General features: G+C 33.9%; 2 protein-coding genes across 7 annotated transcripts; both read left to right on the forward strand.

Moving 5' to 3' along the window:
• Window positions 1-139: 139 nt before the first annotated feature.
• Window positions 140-15,983, forward strand: LOC107220498 (UTP--glucose-1-phosphate uridylyltransferase). Of its 5 annotated transcripts, XM_046738713.1 has the most exons (13): window positions 7,281-7,513; window positions 9,659-10,174; window positions 10,297-10,675; window positions 10,755-10,936; window positions 12,117-12,353; window positions 12,421-12,603; window positions 12,805-13,010; window positions 13,555-13,630; window positions 13,738-13,884; window positions 14,017-14,155; window positions 14,234-14,371; window positions 14,588-14,754; window positions 15,110-15,983. In XM_046738713.1, exons 1-13 carry the CDS (start codon window positions 7,439-7,441, stop codon window positions 15,320-15,322), a joined length of 2,658 nt encoding a protein of 885 aa, XP_046594669.1. In that variant the 5' UTR covers window positions 7,281-7,438; the 3' UTR covers window positions 15,323-15,983. The 5 variants fall into 5 exon arrangements, with proteins under 5 accessions (XP_015514601.1, XP_015514603.1, XP_046594669.1 ...); XM_046738714.1 differs by lacking the exons at window positions 10,297-10,675; window positions 10,755-10,936 and having other exon boundaries at window positions 7,289-7,513; XM_015659115.2 differs by lacking the exons at window positions 7,281-7,513; window positions 9,659-10,174; window positions 10,297-10,675; window positions 10,755-10,936 and adding an exon at window positions 140-308.
• A 137-nt stretch (window positions 15,984-16,120) lies between these two features.
• Window positions 16,121-20,037, forward strand: LOC107220490 (mitochondrial import inner membrane translocase subunit Tim10 B). 2 transcript variants are annotated; one of them, XM_015659103.2, is made up of 3 exons: window positions 16,121-16,663; window positions 16,786-16,881; window positions 17,052-20,037. In XM_015659103.2, the coding sequence occupies exons 1-3, from the start codon at window positions 16,640-16,642 to the stop codon at window positions 17,265-17,267; spliced, it is 336 nt and encodes a 111-aa protein (XP_015514589.1). In that variant the 5' UTR covers window positions 16,121-16,639; the 3' UTR covers window positions 17,268-20,037. The 2 variants fall into 2 exon arrangements, with proteins under 2 accessions (XP_015514589.1, XP_015514588.1); XM_015659102.2 differs by having other exon boundaries at window positions 16,121-16,521.
• The last annotated feature ends 770 nt before the right edge of the window (window positions 20,038-20,807 follow it).

The raw sequence follows: 20,807 nt of genomic DNA on the forward strand, positions 1-20,807 counted from the left end.
CCTGTGAAGTCGGCTTTATAATTGATCCAATTGTTTGTGTATGATATCTGCTATAACCTAGTCACGTGGTCCGTAGTGCCGTATGAATATTGTGTGATAAGAATTCGCATCGTTGCTATGCTGAGGCTAATGAGTTGTTATTTATATTGTTGTAAATAAACAAAGCTCGCCCGCCAGGGTCATTGTTACAGCTACAGCTGCGGGCTTTTCGTGACCTTTCGGATTGTCTAGAGGTCAAAACCAACGTTGAACTACCGCGACTTGTCAACCGTATCCGATAAACAATGCTACAAGTTGACGACAAAAAGGTGAGCTTCAATCCGGATAATTCATTTAATCCCTGCCTAACAATAAACTACCGCCAATGGGCTAAAAAAATTAATCCAATTTAATCGGTAAATAACCAAGGAATAAAAATTCTCGAGTCTTTAAATTTTAACCGTGCTTCTATAGCGACGTGTACATTTTATTTTATCGGTTTTATTTATGTTGTCGGTGAGGAAAACTGCGGTCGTAATATTCGTGCTGTTACATTGTTTTTATACGCATACAGGTAGCTATTCCCATCAGGTATTTTAGCTATTATTAAACGTATGATTTCTTATCTAGCAATAAAATTTTCACAAGACCACGTTTTGAAATAAATTGTCGCATTTTTTACTCCTCAGGTTGTGTTAATACTGGCATATATAACTTTAATCCTCAGCTTGATCTCATTGTCAGATGTGTTTATAATATTTGGTCAATTATGTAACGTTTAAATTTTGCAAGATACGAATAGTTTGCTTCGTTGACGACGCTAGTCAGATGTGCAGGGCCAGTTTTAAATTTTTCCAAAATTCCACGAACCATGCCAGCTCACGAATTTTCCCATTATATATTAATTACGACGTGCTAATTATGAATTGAAAAACATCACGCTAAGAGAAGAAGAATTTACGTATATAACACACTCGATTCGTTTCTATATGGCAGAGATTAACAAAAATATGGTATCAAATGTCTGCAGCCTGTAGGTCATTATTGGTGGGTTGTTTTCCAGGAAATGATTGCGCACAAACGCGCTTACGAAATTAAGTGACAACCTTTCCCTGCTTTACAATTTCAATAGAAATATTTAAAATGAAAAGCACTATGCGGTTGTTTAAACTTAAACGCATATACTCTACACTAAGTGTGTTCTAAATTCCATTTCTTCGTCATCGTTTGTATTTTTATCGTACATTTCCGTTGTTTTTGAAATGTGGGATTGGATTAGGTACGAGCGGGCAAATTATTTACACATGACTTTGTGCAGAAATATAATTACAAATTTGCTTATTCTATAACTGCGAACAAATAACAGAAACCTTTGCTATTACGTATTACGGCCGCAGGCTAGTAAAACGGATGCAAACGGCTGAAAACAAATTCATCGTGTACGACTACTTAGTTTCGTTGGTTTTGTGTGTATTCAACAATTCATTCTACCTGTACGAAAAGATAAAGATCCCAGAGCGTCTTAGTTTATGTCAGGAATTTGTTTGACATCTTTTAGGCACGCTTATGCCTTAATATACGTATGTATATATATATGTGTGTATATGTATATATATATATATATATATGAGGCACTGTGCAGCGGTCTCGTATGGTATTATATTCAATACCATTATAAACGTGGGCCAGACATTGCGGTATGTTTTGCGGCGGTGTCGGTCCATTGCGACTTGGTAATTCTACACCCACGCAACAAGTGATCGAAGAAAGACGAGAAAAATCTTACTCGTATCGCATCGTGTGTTGTCACGCTAGTTGGAGGCAGTCGGAAAGTTTGCAAACAATTTTTAGAGATCATTTTTCGCAATATTTCACCGAATATTACCTATTTCTTCGTTTATCGAATACTTGTTCACAGGCTTCTGCGTGGGAGGATATTTGCTTTGATGTTAATTGTATGGAGAATTTTGTATTTCTTACAACTGTATCTTGTGTGATAAATTTTCGACAAAGCGTTTGCTGAACAGATTTAAATTATGTCGTGCGATAAGTGACACCACGATATTAAGTACGATGTACAATATCTGCGGAGAATATAAAGTCGCGGATTTCTAATTCTTCAAATTTTTTAACGGCACAATACTTATCACAATGAAGGCATGATTTTATATTCTACTCGATATTTCACCAAAGGACCCCGCAGAATCCTTATGGGAGTTGGCTGAAATTTTAATATGTTGCAGTACATACCGCCCTCCCGATCAAAAGTTGTCTTGGGCATAAGTAGCAAAAATTAGTAGCTTCCGAGATACAGGCATCGGAAGGGGGTCGTTCGCATTTTTCTGTTATCTCTGGATTATGGGATTTTCACGGATTACAAAATTTCAAGGGGACTTGAAATCACATATATCACTCACAAAGTACTCAACTAATTTACAGAGAATCCCCATGCGTGTGCAAAACAAGATAAGTCGATTATTGCAAAAGTCAGAGGGTCTCGTCCTTCACGCGAAATCTGACGTTGCACCGCCTTTCAGTAAGCCAGCGAGTTCATGAATGGAATCAATCGCAGCAACCTACCTATCTTTGAGAATCGACCGTGCAGTTTTCTGGACGATTGCCTTGATTTCAAGTCCCCTTGGAGCTTTGTAATTCGTAAAAATCGCGTAATCCAGAGATACCAAAAAATCCGCGCGTCCCCCCTTCCGAGGCCTGTATTTTCAAAACTACTAATTTTTGACACTTGTGCCCGTAAGAGCTTTGGATCGGGAGGGTATGTACTATACCATACTAAAATTTCAGCCAATTCGACCGAGAGCCAGTTCCCATAAGAATTCTACGGGGTCCTTTGAATGAAAATTTTAATTCACACATCGAATAGAGATTAAAAGATGCCGATAACCTTGCTGAGTGAACTAGCAGTGTACATGGTTTGAGCAACTTACAATTAGCTAAACAATGTGGCCTCATTGGAAGATTTACATCGTCAAAAGTGCATGTCATGCATCCGTATGAGTTAAATAACTGCACTTTAGACTCACGCCTCTGGGTCTTTAAGTTATTCACGATTTGTACACACATGTCAATCATGCAATGATACGATTTATCTTATACGGTTCACTGTTAGTTTTCCAGAACGCGCGTCGCATTGGACCATATTGTGTAATAAAAATTTTCGTCATGATCATCATCATCTCACTGCCATGATACTGTCGATAATAAATTGAGCGATCAGTGATAATAATTATAACCTAATACTTTGAAAATGATAAGATAAAAGATAAGGCGAATGGCCTGGGCTTCAAACGAAACTATACTAGATGCTCGTTCTTGAATACACAGAACGCTGTTATAACCGCGACAGATTCACTCCGTCAGTCAGTCAGCCGCTGGTTCCCTTGTACCCGAGTGCTTAACATCACATGGAGTACTTACTCAAAGTGAGTATAAACTGAACGAATAGACACTGATTCATCATCAATTCCCAGCCTTCGCTGATGTATAGGTCATTTGAAAAAAAAAAACCGCAATGCAATAGATCGGAACAAAAAACCACAGCTCCACGAGTCTATTTCTTTTTTGACCATCAATATCTCTTTTCTCATGCAATCCTGTACATGTAACAATTGTGTAAAGTATTTTAATATGAATATTGTAAATTCCTGTTCTCCAACTATTACATTACGTATCTATCGGTAAAATGATGTGTCTTTTGTTATATTGGATCTGATAATTGTGGCGCTAGGAAATTTTTCAACGAGTAAAATTCATTTCTTTTTCAACGATTTTATTAATGTTACAATGCTTGATATATACATGGTAAATTCACTGCGATAGCCAATCATGAATAACTTAACCCCTTGACCTTCGTCTCGCTGGCAGACGTCGCAGAAGTCGTACAGCCTTTTCGTTGAACGACTAACATTTCTGTACATTTTGATTATACACAGCGTAATCATGTAAGAATAATATAATGCGATAGTCATTTCATGAAAAGGTTGAATATTCCATTTTTTTGTGAACACTTTTTCACGACATTATGCTTCGATATTCTAAGAAGCCCAACAATTAGACGCTGACTCGAAAATAGTCTCTGTGTAAGAAAAATGTCAAAAAAATTTATGCCAATATAACGTTCGCGTTAATTATTCTCGTTTTCTCGTGTGACGGTATACGACGCCTCTCAAGGACTGTAAAGTGCAATAAGCAGTGTTCGAAGATTCTTTGCGTCGCTGCATTTGCAATTCAAAAACATACACAGCAAATACAATAATTTTTTTTTATAAGGACTCAAGTCGTTGCAGTCACTTTTAGAAATTACCGTTTATAATACGCACGTCATATTGCATATCATTCATTTTTTATACATTACATTACACATTTTTTTTTTTGTATTTAGACTTACGATTACTTAGTTATGTTGTGTAATTCAAGGGATCGGTTTTTCGACGATAATTAGGATCTTGTTTTTACCCGGGGAAACTAATTATCTACAGTGTAGCGTTTATATCTCGCAAACATCATCACATATACCATACACTCACAAGTCTGTTTAGATTTGATTACTGTGATAGTTTCTTTGCTTACTCATGCTGAGTGTGCATTTTTCTTGAGAATTGAGTTCGTTCTTCACTTGAAACGCAGTCGTCGATTTCCGATAACTCTGTAACCGATAATATATCTTTTGCGATTTCTATATCTCCATTATTGTACGAATAATTCCAGTACTTGCATAACAATAGGCAAAGATAAACCGGTACTGATGATGTAAGGGTAAAAGGATAACGCAAACGTAAGCTATAATCGTACAAAAATGTAGTTTTTTTTTTTTAATCTGCAGAGTCGTCAGACCTTCCACCTGCACCAATGAGTAATTAGCTGTCAAGGGCATTCCACTTATATTATTTATACTAAGTCTATTGTCAGTCTTGGCGAGTTCATGTGACGTATATAATTATTAGTAAATTTCAGCTAAATTGTGGATATATAGATTATTATACATAAATTTGCCGGAGATTCGCTATATACAAGAAAATCGAAATCTTGTCGGACCAATTTTATTGTTTCTTCGCAGTAGCATTATACATTATAATTAGTAACTATGAGATTTCATTTCAAAGTCAAATGACGTTTATATAGGTACGTTGTTGCGGTGACTGCATAAGGATAACGTATTTTCGTATTGCAAATACCTCATAAGTTATAGTACATGCAAATTGAATTATTTTACACATGCTGATGCATTGTAATGCGTTGTTATTCCATGCGCTATTAAACACCGGATGGAGTCTGGCTGGTCAGATGTGCACAGTTGAATTAATAAAGTTTTATGACACGATTCACTGGATGTCCTGATTGTGCTTTTATAAGTTTATACCCGACTCAACCATAATGTTCACGTTTTTTATCTAAAAAGCGGGACGAAAGTGGCACATTATTCTCTCCTTAGGTTTTTCCCTCATATGTGGGAAAAAAGAAGTAGCAATCTTCTTCCACATTTACGGGAAATATGATCCGAAGATTAGGTTTTCAGTTTTTCTGGGTTTGTCTTTCTCTTCCATTTTGAACTACATCTCTCTGTATTATTATGAACTTTCAATAATATTATAGTTTGCAGACTGGTAGATCACACTTACACATAAAAGTAAAACACTTCTAACTCAAGTTTTACACAAGTGTCTTAATGCTGTGCTTAAACTTGATAACACAAGTGAACCAAAAATTTTATTTTTATATTTTAGTATACATTTAAATGACTAAATTTTGATTCTATACATCAAATGATAACAAAAATCTTCATTTATTACTTATAATGTTTGCTTGTGCCTTTTTACGTTGACAAATAAGTCTTGAAGTTTTTGGTTGATAGTATAAGCATCTGGTAGCAGCACGTTGAAATAAAAAGCAAACTTTCTCTAATAAAAATAATTCCTCTTTTATTAGTTACGTTTACGAAATCAAAGTTTGACATCTGGAAGCCAGACTCAAAATTCGTGTTGACCGGTGTAATTTACAAAACTTTTACATAATCAAATTTCAATACATGATACAAATCATTTGAACACGTATAAGTATACATGCAAATATTCGATGTATTGAAATATCGTAGATATGTATTAATACATGTACCTAGTAATAGTCTTGACCTTCGATGCATGGATATTATTTTTTTAATTATATATTGCTTCGCGACTACCTAACTAGAATATTTAAACATTTCTTATCTGGAGTAACGTTCATGCCGTATATATATATATATATATATATATATATATATGTATGTATAAACTTGTAGATTGTATGTAACCTATACTTACACGACATGAGTGCTAAAGCGTTGAAGTGAAGAATTACGTACTTAATATTTGGTAAAACGAAAGAACCTGTCCGTGATATTAGTATAAATAAATATCCCTCGTATCTCCCAGAAATGGACGATGGATTTTCACACGAATTACTTTGACAGAAGGAAAGGACTTGCATTAAATGATGTTATGAATAATTCATCCTCTACGCATCTCGCGCTATAAATGCCTAAGTATTTACATGTACATACCTATTCATGGTATTACTGTGTACATAATGAGCCGGCTATAATCAGTAGCGATACAACACGCGTAGCACTAACATCGGGCGAGATTTCAGTCAGAAAATACGTGCATGGTTATAAAATTAATAACAATAACTCGAAGAACCGTATATTGGGCTTATAAATTTTTCGACAGTAATCCCGATCGGCAATAATTCATTTCGTAACATTATAATCTAACGATTCATTTATAGAGAAAAGTCGTTCATTTCGAAACTTTAGGTTTGTCTGAAAATCAGCAAAATTGCATACTCGTATTTTATAAATTGAACTCTTTCAGACCAAAGCTTAATGTTACAGAGTTGTAAAACAACGCATTGTTCAATGTCTTCATACTTTAGTATATCAAAATAAGTGTGACTTCTCATGATCTGCATTCTTCGCCTAAACGGTCACCTTACACAATATGTGTATTATGTTTTTCAAAATTGTATAATAATGAAGATACGTAATATTACAGTGCTTATACAGTTTGCTAAATTAGATAATACGTTGATTTTGATCTGAATAAAAATATACGGGTGAAGTATATTCGTGAGCGTCCAGATGTGCAAATATTTACTCGTAATATCGTACACTCGTTTACCGATAAAACAAGAAAAACTTGAATAATAATGAATCCTTTTATTTTAATCGCGGTGTAATTTAAGCTGCGTTCCTATTGGTACGTTACCACCAAGTTGACCAATCAGTGTGTCGATGTTATCGCTTGCACAATCGCTTGTCAGTTTCATCAGTTATCGGGAAGAAGCGGGGCCATACATTAAGCTTAGGAAAAAGTTTGTCACGCGATTTTATCATCAACGTTGATGTTAATATTCACCCCTGGTATAAGTTACGTTTGTGCAGCGCGTGTTCCAAGTTATTATCATGTCGTCAGGAATTATCAATGATTTTGAGTGCAAAAAGTACGGATTGGGAACAACGGAAGAATCCGATTATGGGGTAAAAATTGTTTTTTTTTTTTTTTTTAAACCATGCTATATCAAAATATGTAGTAATAATAATTTGATACCGATTGACCTTTCTAACAATTTTGACAGTCGGTCAATTGATAAGAACGCAAAAGTTTCCACAAGATTAAAGTATCGCCAAGTCATGAATCCTCAAAACAATTACACCTACATGTGTGTATGTATCATAGTGACGACTGTTATATCCTTCTATCTCTTGTCAAATATTACCATTCCCGAATATAATATTAACACGTGTCACCGGGCGATTGAAATTTTAAATGTAAATACATTAAAATTGTCGTTGTTGTTCAATTGTTTTTTTTTTTTTCTACCCCTTTACAACAATCAGAGTGAATAAAAAAATTAATTTGATGCTCGGAAACAACGGTTCAGTTACATACTTTCAGCTACAAGTAAGAAAAAAAAAAAAAATACACTGAATCTTGAAACTCTCTTATATTTCACAAAATCCTATTTTTTACGGCTTCTTAAATTTTTTTGTTATTAAGTTTAGTTGCAAGTATAAATTGATATTTATTATGCAGTTCAATTGACGAATTCATAAAAAAAACATTGAAAATTTCAATGTATTTTACATTTCAAAGTTCAATTACGTGTTAATATTGTCCGGGTATGTTTACATTTGGTAGGAAATTATTTTTAATTAATATAAACATATTTCTGGGTAGGGCTTGAAAAAATTCCAAAATGATCAAAATGACGGACACCCTACTGTATACTGAGCAATTTAAAAAACCATATTTAATCTTGACCTTTCGTTATGTTTTCTCAATTTTTTGTATCGGAGTTGTAAATCTGCATATTATTATGTAGTTACACCTTGGTATTTAAGAACTTAATGCCGAATTTCTACTTTTCTTGCATATTTATTTCTCGTCGGGGCTTAGTAATATTATTTTTATTGGTATCATCGTTATATGATGTGATTTCTATCTGTGCGCCTGAACACTTATCTCTTATATGTATGCTGTGTGTGCCATTGGTTGACTCTGATGAGACTTTATAGTTCTAAGAGTCGAATAAATATTTCATCTATCTGTTTTAGCTAATTATGGGACAAGTGAATAATCGGCTTTCCTTAACAATTGCGTGAAATAGACCATTTTTCTTTCATGTAAAGTGGGTGGAACATTGCTTATTTCGAGCGTGGACTCCATTATCTTCCTAGGAAATAACAGATGTCGCATCGATGCTGAAAGAGTGTCTCCGAGCCAGTTAGAGAGGGACGTGGTGGTAACACTGCATGCTCTCTCTTTGTAAGGCAGGAGCGTACCTATCGTAATTGATTGTGATTGCCTGGATCATTGGCGTTGATATAATGCGGATAATATGAATACAGATTATACCCTAGTGCCTAGTGGGTCGGGTCATTGAAACAAACTGTTAATTATTCAATGCTTAGCATATTTTTAAACAAATAATATAATTTATAAATTTAAAACGGGAATTTTTGCCGAAAAGTCTAATAAACACATAAAATGTTGAAACGTTTGATAAGTTTCTATATAAGAAAAAGTATACCAGGCTTAATCCATATCTGTATGCACTAAGGATATGACCCACTATATTACCTCCCTAGGGAAATAATGGATATTACCTAAGGACATTACCGATTATATTACCTTGCTAGAGAAATAATGGATATCATCCCCGTAATACAAACCAGGCTCAAAATGCGCCACGTCCCATCGACCCTTTATGCACAAAAACGTGGCTATACATGATGGTGCATTCATTCTCGTCTTGGTAATACTATTATTCCCATGTTGCATATAGGACTTTTATTACCGACTCAACTGTGGCCACTTTATTGACTTGAGAAGTGGCGTTGACTGAAGTATATTCTTCAGTCAACAGAAGTGGGTCCCACGTACAGAAACGGAGCATTTTAAATTTGCCGCGTCGCGGGTGGTGGTGCTGTTTTCTTCATTCGCACATTGTGCATGCGTCTCGTGTAACAGATCTCGATGGATCTCGAACTCGAACCCGAGAACTCGACCGTGAAACCGAACTTTATTTATGATAGTAGAATCGGTGGCCGGTAGGTACAATTAGGTTCCGTAGTGTATTATCGCTGCATTCGCGATCGAAAAATATAATCAAACTTGTGTAGACAATGTCATCGAGTGAAGACGAAAAGCAAGATTTCACATGTGAATCACCGGATCTACTTGACGAGAAGCAAGATTTCACATGCGAATCACCAGAGTTCTTTGACGAAAAGCAAGATTTCACATGCACATCACCGGAGCTGCTTGAAGCCGCAGATAATGTTAGAGTTGAATTGCTTCCCCAACAATCTCGAGAGCTGTATTGGTCTACATATAATGCTTTTATAGAATGGAAAGATGCGAACAGAGTAAAGACCATTTCAGAAAGTGTAATGTTGACCTATTTTGGTGTGCTAGCCAATAAATATAAACCTTCAACACTTTGGACTAAGTACTCGATGTTGAGAAGTACAATAAAAATCAAACACAACATCAAAGTTAAAAAGTTTACACGGTTATTGGCATTTTTAAAACAAAAGAGCAATGGTTACGAGGCCAAAAAGTCAAAGGCATTAACTCTAGACAACGTGAAAAAGTTCTTGAGTGATGCTCCGGATAAAACGTACATGGTTACAAAGGTAATTCTAACCTATAAAGTATTTATATATTGTTTTGCTTGTAAATTATCATTATAATACACAAATATTTATTTTGTCTGTATACTGATTTCAATAAGTTGTTTATTATTATAATATTTTAGGTCGCATTAATTTTTGGTTTATTTGGAGCTTGTCGAAATGGTGAATTATGTTCCCTCACTACTAATGATGTCATAGATCATGGCAAAATTATAGAAGTTACATTAAAACATACAAAGAACAAGAATACAAGAAGTTTTTGCATTGAGGGAGAACCGCTTGGACTGATTAAAACTTATCGATCATTGCGCCCGGAAAATGCAACTGTGGATAGGTTCTTTTTGACATATAGAAATGGTAAATGCACCAATCAACCTCTTGGAAAAAATAAATTTGGATCGATGCCAAAAGAAATAGCTAAATTTCTTCAGTTGGCGGATCCAGAGCAGTATACTGGCCATGCTTTTCGAAGATCATCAGCAACATTGTGTGCTGATCGAGGTAAAATAGTTTTATAAGTATTAGGATTGTTTCACATTTGCTAGTATGAATTTCATATTGGTTTGTATTTTTGGTATAGGCTTTACAATAACAGATTTTACAAGTCTTGGTGGATGGACATCTTCAACAATAGCCGAAAGCTATATCAAAGATTCAATAAATCATAAGAGGAAGAGAAGCAGAGAAATTACTGATGTTATTGAGGGAACATCTCGTGAGGATGTAACGTCTCAACCAGAACCGAAAAAAACAAAATTACAAGTATCTGCACAGTCAACTGCAAATATACAAAATATATCTGATTTGTTATCAAATAGAGATAATGTGTCATTGAATATTGCACATCCAAGTAACATCAACATCCATTTTCATATTTATAATTTTTTCTATGTTTAAGTGTGATTATTTGATAAGTTTGGAAACTAGAATTTATTGAAAATCTGTAATTAATATAGAATGAAGTAGTTCAAAATTGAAAAACACAGAGAAAAGCTAAAAACTGAAAACCGCACGTGTGGAAGACAAGTGCTACTTTTTTCTCCCCAAGGAAAAGAAAAATTGTAAATGTGCAGAAAATTAGTATAAGAGGGAATTAAATGTTAATTGTGTCCCTCATTTCAGGTCATGAAAGTGGCCATTACAGTTCAGTCGGGAATAAAATCTATGACACAACAATCTGAGTGATCAAAAATGTAAAGCATCCGAGTTTTAAAACTAAATCATGTCCAGTGGACTACATTTTACAATTATGCAAAACCGTGATTGTTATTTTATTTCTATTTATTTGGTAGCATTAAGAAGTAATTACAAAAACATAAAAAGAAGTGTAGATATTGATTATTAATACTTTTTTAATGTAATCATGCGTATGTGATACCCTTGAAATACTATAAGTTTTTAAAAACCATCATCAATGTTGCCGTGCACTTTTAGATAAAAATAAAGAAAGAGAAAATTGTATCTAATATTCAAGTTGGTGGCGGAAAATATACCGATGCAAGAAAGATTTGATTAAGTACTAAAATCGCTTTTATCGTATCTTATTTCCTGTAAATAAACTAGATTTTGTGAAACAATAGCCTGGACGGTTTATATGGAGTTCCTTCATGTTTACTCTTTTTGAGATTTCCGCACCTGGACTTGGATAAGGATGCAAAAACGGTATTGCAATGTAAAAATTTAACGGAACTTATCGAAATTTTGCTGTACGGTATTATAAATTTTATTGCGGGTTTTTGGTTTGAATAACCCAAGTCTGCACGTAATTTTAATGCTAGGAGGCTTAAATATGAATAATTTGTATATAAAACGAGCAACGATTATGGTTTCGGGATTGGTGAAATCGGAAATAGTTGGCTCTAGTTACACACTCTTTTTCATCTTATGTATCGTATGTTTGATAACATAATAATCAAAGATTTCGTGCATTATTTGATTTCAGTCACGGGGCCATCAAAGGTCGCCGTCAGATACTCGTGATTTCAAGGAAAGAACGAAAAGAGATGCCTTGATTCAGCTTCAGCATGAAGTTGATAGACTTCTGGCAACAGCCCCTCCAAGTGAACAAGATCGATTGAGTCGCGAATTCAAAGGCTTCACTCGCCTGTTCGATAGATTCCTTCAGGAAGAAGGACCTTCTCTAGAATGGAATCGCATACAGAAATTACCAGAAGCTGCTGTAAGTTTCAAATTAATACTTCTGTCGCCTGATTTTTCATCCTTGACTCTTTAATTTTTCTGTAAAGGTACGCGACTACACAACACTTCCAACCCCAGCAGAGGAGGTCATCAAAAGTATGCTAGAGAAGTTGGTAGTCGTAAAACTGAACGGTGGTCTTGGAACAAGTATGGGTTGCCATGGTCCTAAGTCTGTCATTGCTGTTCGAAATGATTTAACCTTCCTCGATCTCACTGTACAGCAAATTGAGGTGAGTTATGAGTGAGAGATGTCTGCAGGCTGGTTTAAATCCCCCGTTTCCACAGATCCATTTATGTATGTTAAGTTGTTACAAACGTCATATGTTTTGAAGTATATATTTGCTCAAAAGCCATGTCGAATTGGTATCCAATAATCTTGGTTCTGGTTGATAGTAAGTTGCACAAGTTGTAATGGAACAAACTTTTTCCAGGATCTGAACAAAACCTACAATGCTAATGTCCCTCTCATACTGATGAATTCGTTTAACACAGACGAGGATACACAGAAAATAATCAGAAAGTATAAGGGCTTAAACGTTGATATTTACACCTTCAACCAAAGCTGCTATCCACGCATTAATCGAGATTCACTGCTACCTATTGGAAAGAACTGCAATATCGATCAAGACATTGAATCGTAAGTTTTTCATTTGATATGCAAATAATTCACACCCGCAGACATCAAATTTGTACCGGCGGTTTGATTGTTATTGAATTTTAATTCGAGGTAACATATTCATTTGGCACGTGTCTATAAAGCCAATGAAGTATATCCTGTTAGGTGTAGAAATTCTCAGTTTCAAAGGTCAGTAAGTCAAAAACACATTTTTCACAGTTAGGCTTTGAGAGCGGGGCCCTCCTCAGAAAGACTAAAATATTTATTCAACACATTATCATAATACTTATATATAAACATTCAACCACAATTTATAAAAAATATTATAATAATGCGTTGAAGAAATATTTTAGCTTTTCTGAGGAGGGTCCCCTTCAGAGCCGAAATGTGAAAAATGTTTTTTTGACTTACTGACCTTTGATACCGAGAATCTCTGCACAGCAATTCACGATAAGGTCGAGAAATCAATAAACATTATATTCTGTTAATCTGCTGTAGGGCTCTGCAATAATTTCCATTTGATTTACATGTTTGCTGATCACTTACTTCAATTTGCAATTTATAGATGGTATCCACCTGGTCACGGTGATTTCTATGAAAGTTTCCAAAACTCTGGACTGCTAAATAAGTTCATTCAACAGGTAATGTAATATTGTTACAATGATAATTCGTATGATATTTATTTTATGCTCAAAACTTTTGAATTCCACATGTCGCAGTATATGTAATAGTTCCATCTCTATTTTAGGGTCGCAAATATTGTTTCATTTCTAACATCGATAACTTGGGTGCCACTGTAGATCTCAATATTTTAAATCTGCTGCTTAATTCCAAAGATGTAATTTCACCAGAATTCGTGATGGAGGTCACCAATAAAACTAGAGCTGACGTTAAGGTAATGTCTACGGAATGATTAAAAAACATCGTGAAAAAAGGTTGATACTTCCACAAACCTTACTTATATTTTGCGGTCTAAATGAAGTCAAAATGTATCGAATGATAACTTCAATATGTGTTATTTATTTAGGGTGGTACCTTAATCCAATACGAGGACAAGCTACGACTGCTTGAAATAGCTCAAGTACCAAAAGAGCATGTTGATGATTTTAAATCTGTGAAGACTTTCAAATTTTTCAATACCAACAACTTATGGGTCAGCCTCACTGGTAAGCACGGAACACGCTATTCAGAATTTATGAAATTGTTCATTAGCTAGTTTCAATTGCGAACATTATTTCTTGCAGCTATTGAGAGAGTCTTAGAAGAAAAAACACTCAACATGGAAATTATTGTGAATAACAAAAGCTTGAGTAATGGTTTGAACGTTATTCAACTAGAAACAGCTGTAGGTGCAGCTATGAAATCCTTTGATGGAGGTCTTGGTGAGTTCACCCAATACTTGCAGTCAAATAAAATTATGCTAAACTATTTCTTAACTGTACATTAACTCTGTAATAAATACTCTATCCAAGCAAAAAATGCCAACCATTTGAAAGTTTCAAACAAATTCCTTAACTGTTTCGAAAAATCTTTATAGAAATTTAGACTACTTTCATATAATGCTAATTTTTTAATTTTTTTTTTTCTCTGATCTATAGGCATCAACGTACCACGTAGCAGATTCTTACCTGTGAAAAAGACCTCTGATCTCATGTTGGTGATGAGTAACTTATACAGTTTACGCAAAGGAGCTCTCCTCATGAGTCCCCAGCGGATGTTTCCAACTACTCCACTCATCAAACTTGGCGATAATCACTTTTCAAAGGTGCTATTATTATCTCATAAGATAGCTGTCTATGTGAGCTATATTTTAAATTTAACAGTTCTCTAAAAGTGAGGAACAAATTACAAGTCTATTAAAACCAGGAATCAATACGTAATTGATTCACAAATACCAACGTTTATGACGTTTGTGCCCAGATTATTGTTAGCTAATTAGAATAATACTTGAAGCATTGAAATACCATAATCGACGCAAGGTTGTGATGCTCGCGGAAAATTGTATTTTTTTCATTTGTTCCGCACGTGTTGCAAGCTTTGTTACTTTAGGAATTCTATAAGAGATAAACCAATAATCCTGATTACACTTCACGTATTCTAATTATTATTAATTTTTTCAGGTAAAAGAGTATCTACGTAGGTTTGCCTCAATCCCAGATCTCTTAGAACTGGATCATCTAACTGTATCCGGCGATGTTACATTTGGAAAAGGAGTTTCTCTCAAAGGCACAGTTATTATTATAGCAAATCATGGAGACCGTATCGACATACCTTCGGGAACTATTTTAGAAAATAAAATTGTATCCGGAAATCTACGTATTTTGGATCATTAGTTTATGGTATATCAAGTTTGTTCATCACATGCACAAAGTCTTGTGTGTGGGTGTATATATATATATACATATACACTAGGCCTAAGATTAGCAAAAAAATGTGTACAAAATGTGTAATGATAATTAATTATACCCTCGCTGAATAAGTTTTAGTGGTCTAATTTTATTCGTTACTTATTGTTGCAATTTGTAAGTTTAGCTTTATCTTATTATATGTATATGTATAGTATTTATGTACATATACAAAATTTAAGAATGAAAATATTAACTCAGAGATCATCGGAAGCACTAATTCTGAACACTTGAATGGACATTAAAAATACCACATACAGGCAAGATATTACTTATAATGAAAAAACAAAATCGGAATAATATTTACTGTAAATTCCTTGTATTCCAATTTCTTACGTGCTTTGGAACATACAAATGTTATTTCAACGAAAAATTGCCGTCATGAATATCCAGGTGCAAACTTCAGGGCCCAAGTCGTTCCGATTCACTGGATGTTTCATCGGGTTGTTAGCATGAACACTTAGCATGTGTATGTTTGTAACTGCAGTGGCGTATTCATCTAGAAATATGTTCTTCGTGAGTAATAGACAGAAATTTCTAGTATTTTTAATATTTGTTTGTTGTACATACATACATACGTAAAATTCAACTTCGCTCTATTTCTCTGCTATCCGTATATTGGCTTATAAACTCCCCCGATTTTGATTCCTTTTTTCTGTGGATAACTACAACGTCTGACCAGGTTTTAAGACATATTTTGTTACAACCAGATCGATCGTTTTGAAGATATAACAATATTTGTAAGCTAAGTCTGAACGGGATCATACACTTGTGAAAGCTCTGATTAAACTCTTATATGGAGGAAAGTTAGGCTCAAGAGTTTTCAAAAATCTCTATGAGCTTCACAATGGTTATGTCTTATAATCTCGCCACAAAAAGCATTTAAAAATATTAGCGGGCGGAGCCGTAACGGGAAGAGGGATATTATTTAAAAATTGTGCACACATATAGCGCGTTCAAATTTCCCATGCAACAGACGAAACCAGCGCTGCGCGGCGTTATCGGTACTACGAATTTCCAACCAAATGTGTCTCACGTTTGCCGTCGAAAAGAGTACGGAGTTATGTCTCCTTTCCTTTTCCTACTTGTTGAAAATGCTCACGCAGAAAATCAGGACAGTGAGTTATGTATGTAGGTTATGTTGCATGACGAGAATTCCGTTCATGAATTTAAATCTCAAGACTCATTATTATTTGTAATTCATAATTTAGTAGTGGAGGCCGTGATAAATTTATTCACCAAAACATGGATTTAAGGGAGATAAGAAATGTTTGTATTTTCTGTTATAATTTGTCATCAATTGAATGCTGCTTCTATTTACTTCATAAGCAATTCTTATCGCGCTCTACCATAACACAGAATTGACATTATTTGAATAATTTTTATTGCAGTTCAAGGATTTCCTTACGCTCTACAATCAAATATCTGACACATGCTTCAAACGATGTACAAATACATACAATTCCAGAGACATGGATGTGGATGAGGTGAGATGATCGATCGGTGAATGTTTTCTGAATTTTGGATAAGATTCAGATTTCAGTTCTTTTTACACCATATAAAAATACTTGCAGCTTTCCAATATTATGTATATTCATTACACATACATATCTTTGCAGCATGTATTGAGAATAACTATTTATTTGTAATGCCATAGGAAGCTTGTGTAAATAACTGTGCCCAGAAGCATGTAAAAGCGAATACCAAAATGATGAAAGTCTATATGGAGGTACTACCTGTTTTAATGAATAAAAGGACAGAAGAAATGAATGCTGCTCAAGCTGCAGCTATGGCACAGCAGCAACAACTGCAGCAAGACACCCAAGACACAGAAACTAGTCAAAATTTACGACAAAGTCAGCCACTGGTCTGACCCACAATTTAGCCTTTCGTTTTATGTTATTTAATATTTTATATTACATTATTTTATAATATGATATATTTATTTTACTTTATGCTGTTCACCTTTTCAATATTGTCAGGGTGTGTTATGTTGCTCAGCTGTTCCTTGTTTGGCAATAGGGTCAAAATAAGATTGCTTTGAGCCTCTTTGTCATACTGATTGTTGGTACAGGTCTTTTATGATTCAAGGATTCCTTAAGGACCAGCATTTTTCAATTCATGGCTCTCCTTATTATGCGCTTCGTAATGGCAGTCATTTGAAACAGATATCCTCTCAGGAACGTCTTTCTTACAGCAAGCTGGTAGCAGCAAGATTGTTTTGCAAGCAATATGTAATACGTCTTCCTCCTGTTGTATGCAGCGGTTGGGAGTGTAATCATAGTTAACTACTCTGTAAATATTTTCAACGTATAAAAACTGAATTTGTTCATTCAACCTTTGCATTGTGTAATTGTATGTACATATTTTTCTTACCATATTCTCTGGTTCTTTGCATTTCAGATTTTGAGAATGAGTGAATGGCAAAAGTACAAGTATTCAGTTTATTAGATTTTCTACATAAGTTGTGATATATCATCTTGCTAAGATTGGAAATCAAAATGTAAACAAAGCAAAGACCAGTTTCGTCTTAATTAATACATATTTGCAAGGAACATTGAATATTATAACATTACTTTTCAAGTGATTCTAGGTAAGTAATTAGTTGAAATTTTTCAGTCTGACCATCCTACTGTTAAAAAATAATAAGCCAATTAGTTTAAATAATAATACAGGGCCGTACATATTACATAAGCATTGATTTATTATTGAAAATGTGTGTATATACAGAATACGGTATGTATGTATATGTATATATACGAATAATATTATTACAGTTTTGTTATAATATCAGAACACGACTACAATATATTGCCTCAATACACTGTTTTAAAGTTTAACGGTTCTCTGTCGTCAATTTGCTAAAAATTATAGCATGAACCAAGCAAAATGATATTGTTGCATTTGAAAGTAATAGTGTTTTAAAATTTTAAAATGCTCACACAAGCTTGTAGTAAATATCATTTTGATTGTTCAATTCAAACGTCAAAATATCTCTAAGATCTGACGTAATAACATACTGCTTTCTGAAACTACTACTTTCCCCCATTTTTTTTTTTTTTTTTTCGACATTGTCACAGATTCACATCTAAAGCTGTCACAAATACTGGTGTGGAACACTAACAGTTTTAAAACCCATGTGACAGCAGACGTGGTTACACAAATTACTATATGTGCAATGGTCTACATAATGTACCTGTGATGTGTATGAGATCAGCGACATTTCAGTCTGTACATCAAGTAATCGTAATTAGGAATGCAACTTTACATTTTTTCTTAGCAAAGCAAATTCAATTGAAATCGCGTAAATTACAGATAGGAATCTATTGCATGTAACAAAAGGGGACCGATTAAAAAACCAGGTATATCGAGTGCTTCAATGATTTAGAAACATTATTCTTTTGACGTACTTGTAATTTCCATCACTCAAGCATTTATTTCTCGTATTTCATGAATAATTGCGTTGCCATGTTAAAGGAATGAATTTAATGTGTATGGCATTGATATACAAATTGGTTTCACGATATTAGAATCACTTCTTTACCTGCCAAAATGTGAATGAATAAATTAACTTCACATGCCTATGAAAATAATAAATAATTATTATTTGCCTGCAAATCTATAAGTACTCGAAATTACTTAAAATATTTTTTATAAGCTCGCCCATTTGCATTCACATACCTGTAATGCAGTGTTAAAATTAAACTTAATAAGCGTTTGATTTTTTATATAAATATCCTATACAGCACTCCTACTGGTAATGGAAAGTATATAAATAAAAATTAACAATCATTAAAAATATAAAAAATCACAGGAGTTAGCAGACTAATTTTTGACAACACATACTCATCAGCAATATTAGCATTTTTACCCAAAATATATGAGTATATTTTGTATTTGTATTGTCTACTTATATTGTCAAGTGACAAGTTATTCAAATACACTTATGTATATATAACAGGCCTAATCACAAGTTTCGTACTCCAGTAAACAATATTGTGTACTTTTTTAATAGATTTTGTTCTCTTTTTCTGATTATAAGTAAATATAAACGATTTTTTTCTAAACGAAATTTCAGTTCTGATTATGTACAAATACAGACGTATTTGCATTCTTGTCTACAAAGTTGATATCCGCAATTTTATCGTGTCAACCATTGCCATATGAGTGCTGTAGTATATTTTTATTCATTAAATAGTAAAGCTGGGTGAAAAATTAAAGCAGGATAATCAACGTTGCAAAACTTCTGTACTCAAATTCATTTTTCCCATCTATATTACTCTTGTATAAGTATGTCATTGTCTCAGCCGAATTTTATTTTCTATTTTTCAGTAAATATCCTAATATTTAATGACTAGGCCCTATTTTAACATGTACTTTCGAATCTACCAACGATTCTATCTAATCTTATCGACGTAAGTTTCTCAATTTTTTTTTTTCGTAAATAAAATGTACCACATTCAACTACTTAACTAATTAAAGGTGAATACCGTGTGGAATACATATGAAGCTCTCGGGTCTTCATTTAATAGTCCGGTCAATTTAGACATTTCGAATCACAATAATTCCGACAGAGCTGAACTTTGGTAGAGACCTTGGGTTTACCATTATAAAGAAAGATAAAAAATTCCCCATCGATACCATGTGTGCTAAAAAAGTTATTCAAGGTCAAAGGTCAAAATTTTTGGTTTTTTCGATTTTTCTCGTTAACGGTTAATTTTATCAAAAAAATAGCTTAAACCAAAATTGTAGATCATAAAATTATCCACAAAAATGGTCTCTATACTTTTTTTTCCTAAGAATCATCATTTCTGAGATATCGCGATTCTGAAAGTCGAACGAGTTACATTCTATATAATATGCACGCATATTATATATGTCACGGATATACATAGTATATGTATAGTATATACAGTGTATATATAGTATATATTATAATATATATGTATAGTATATACACTGATATAGTTAGAATATATACAGTATATATTAGACTGCCTAAGAAAGAAAAAACAATTTTTTTTTTCGATCTCCGGCTTCATGAAATCGTAGTTTATAACATAATATTGAACCTCGTGAAAGGAAATCGCCGTGCGATTTTTTTAAGAGGTGCGACATCGAGATTTTGTAATTCCCATTTGATTAATACGTAAGAAATTCAATTCTGACGGTTGGAGGGAGATAATAATTTTTCTATGCAATGAACAGAACTCTATATAGTAGTGCTTGACAGTTTATATGTTTTCTTCGAATGTATTTGACGGATATTATTCAACATTGTAATGTGATCCAGTTGAGGAAGCTGGGAGTTTATCCTAGGTACCCATTTTTCGAAAAGGCGAAAAACCACGTTTTACGCAATGTTGAATCACTCGAAGATCGTGCGATCAAAAAATTTCTCCGACACGGCAAT

This window comes from Neodiprion lecontei, chromosome 4 (genome assembly GCF_021901455.1).
Source record: "Neodiprion lecontei isolate iyNeoLeco1 chromosome 4, iyNeoLeco1.1, whole genome shotgun sequence".
Lineage (NCBI taxonomy): Eukaryota > Metazoa > Arthropoda > Insecta > Hymenoptera > Diprionidae > Neodiprion > Neodiprion lecontei.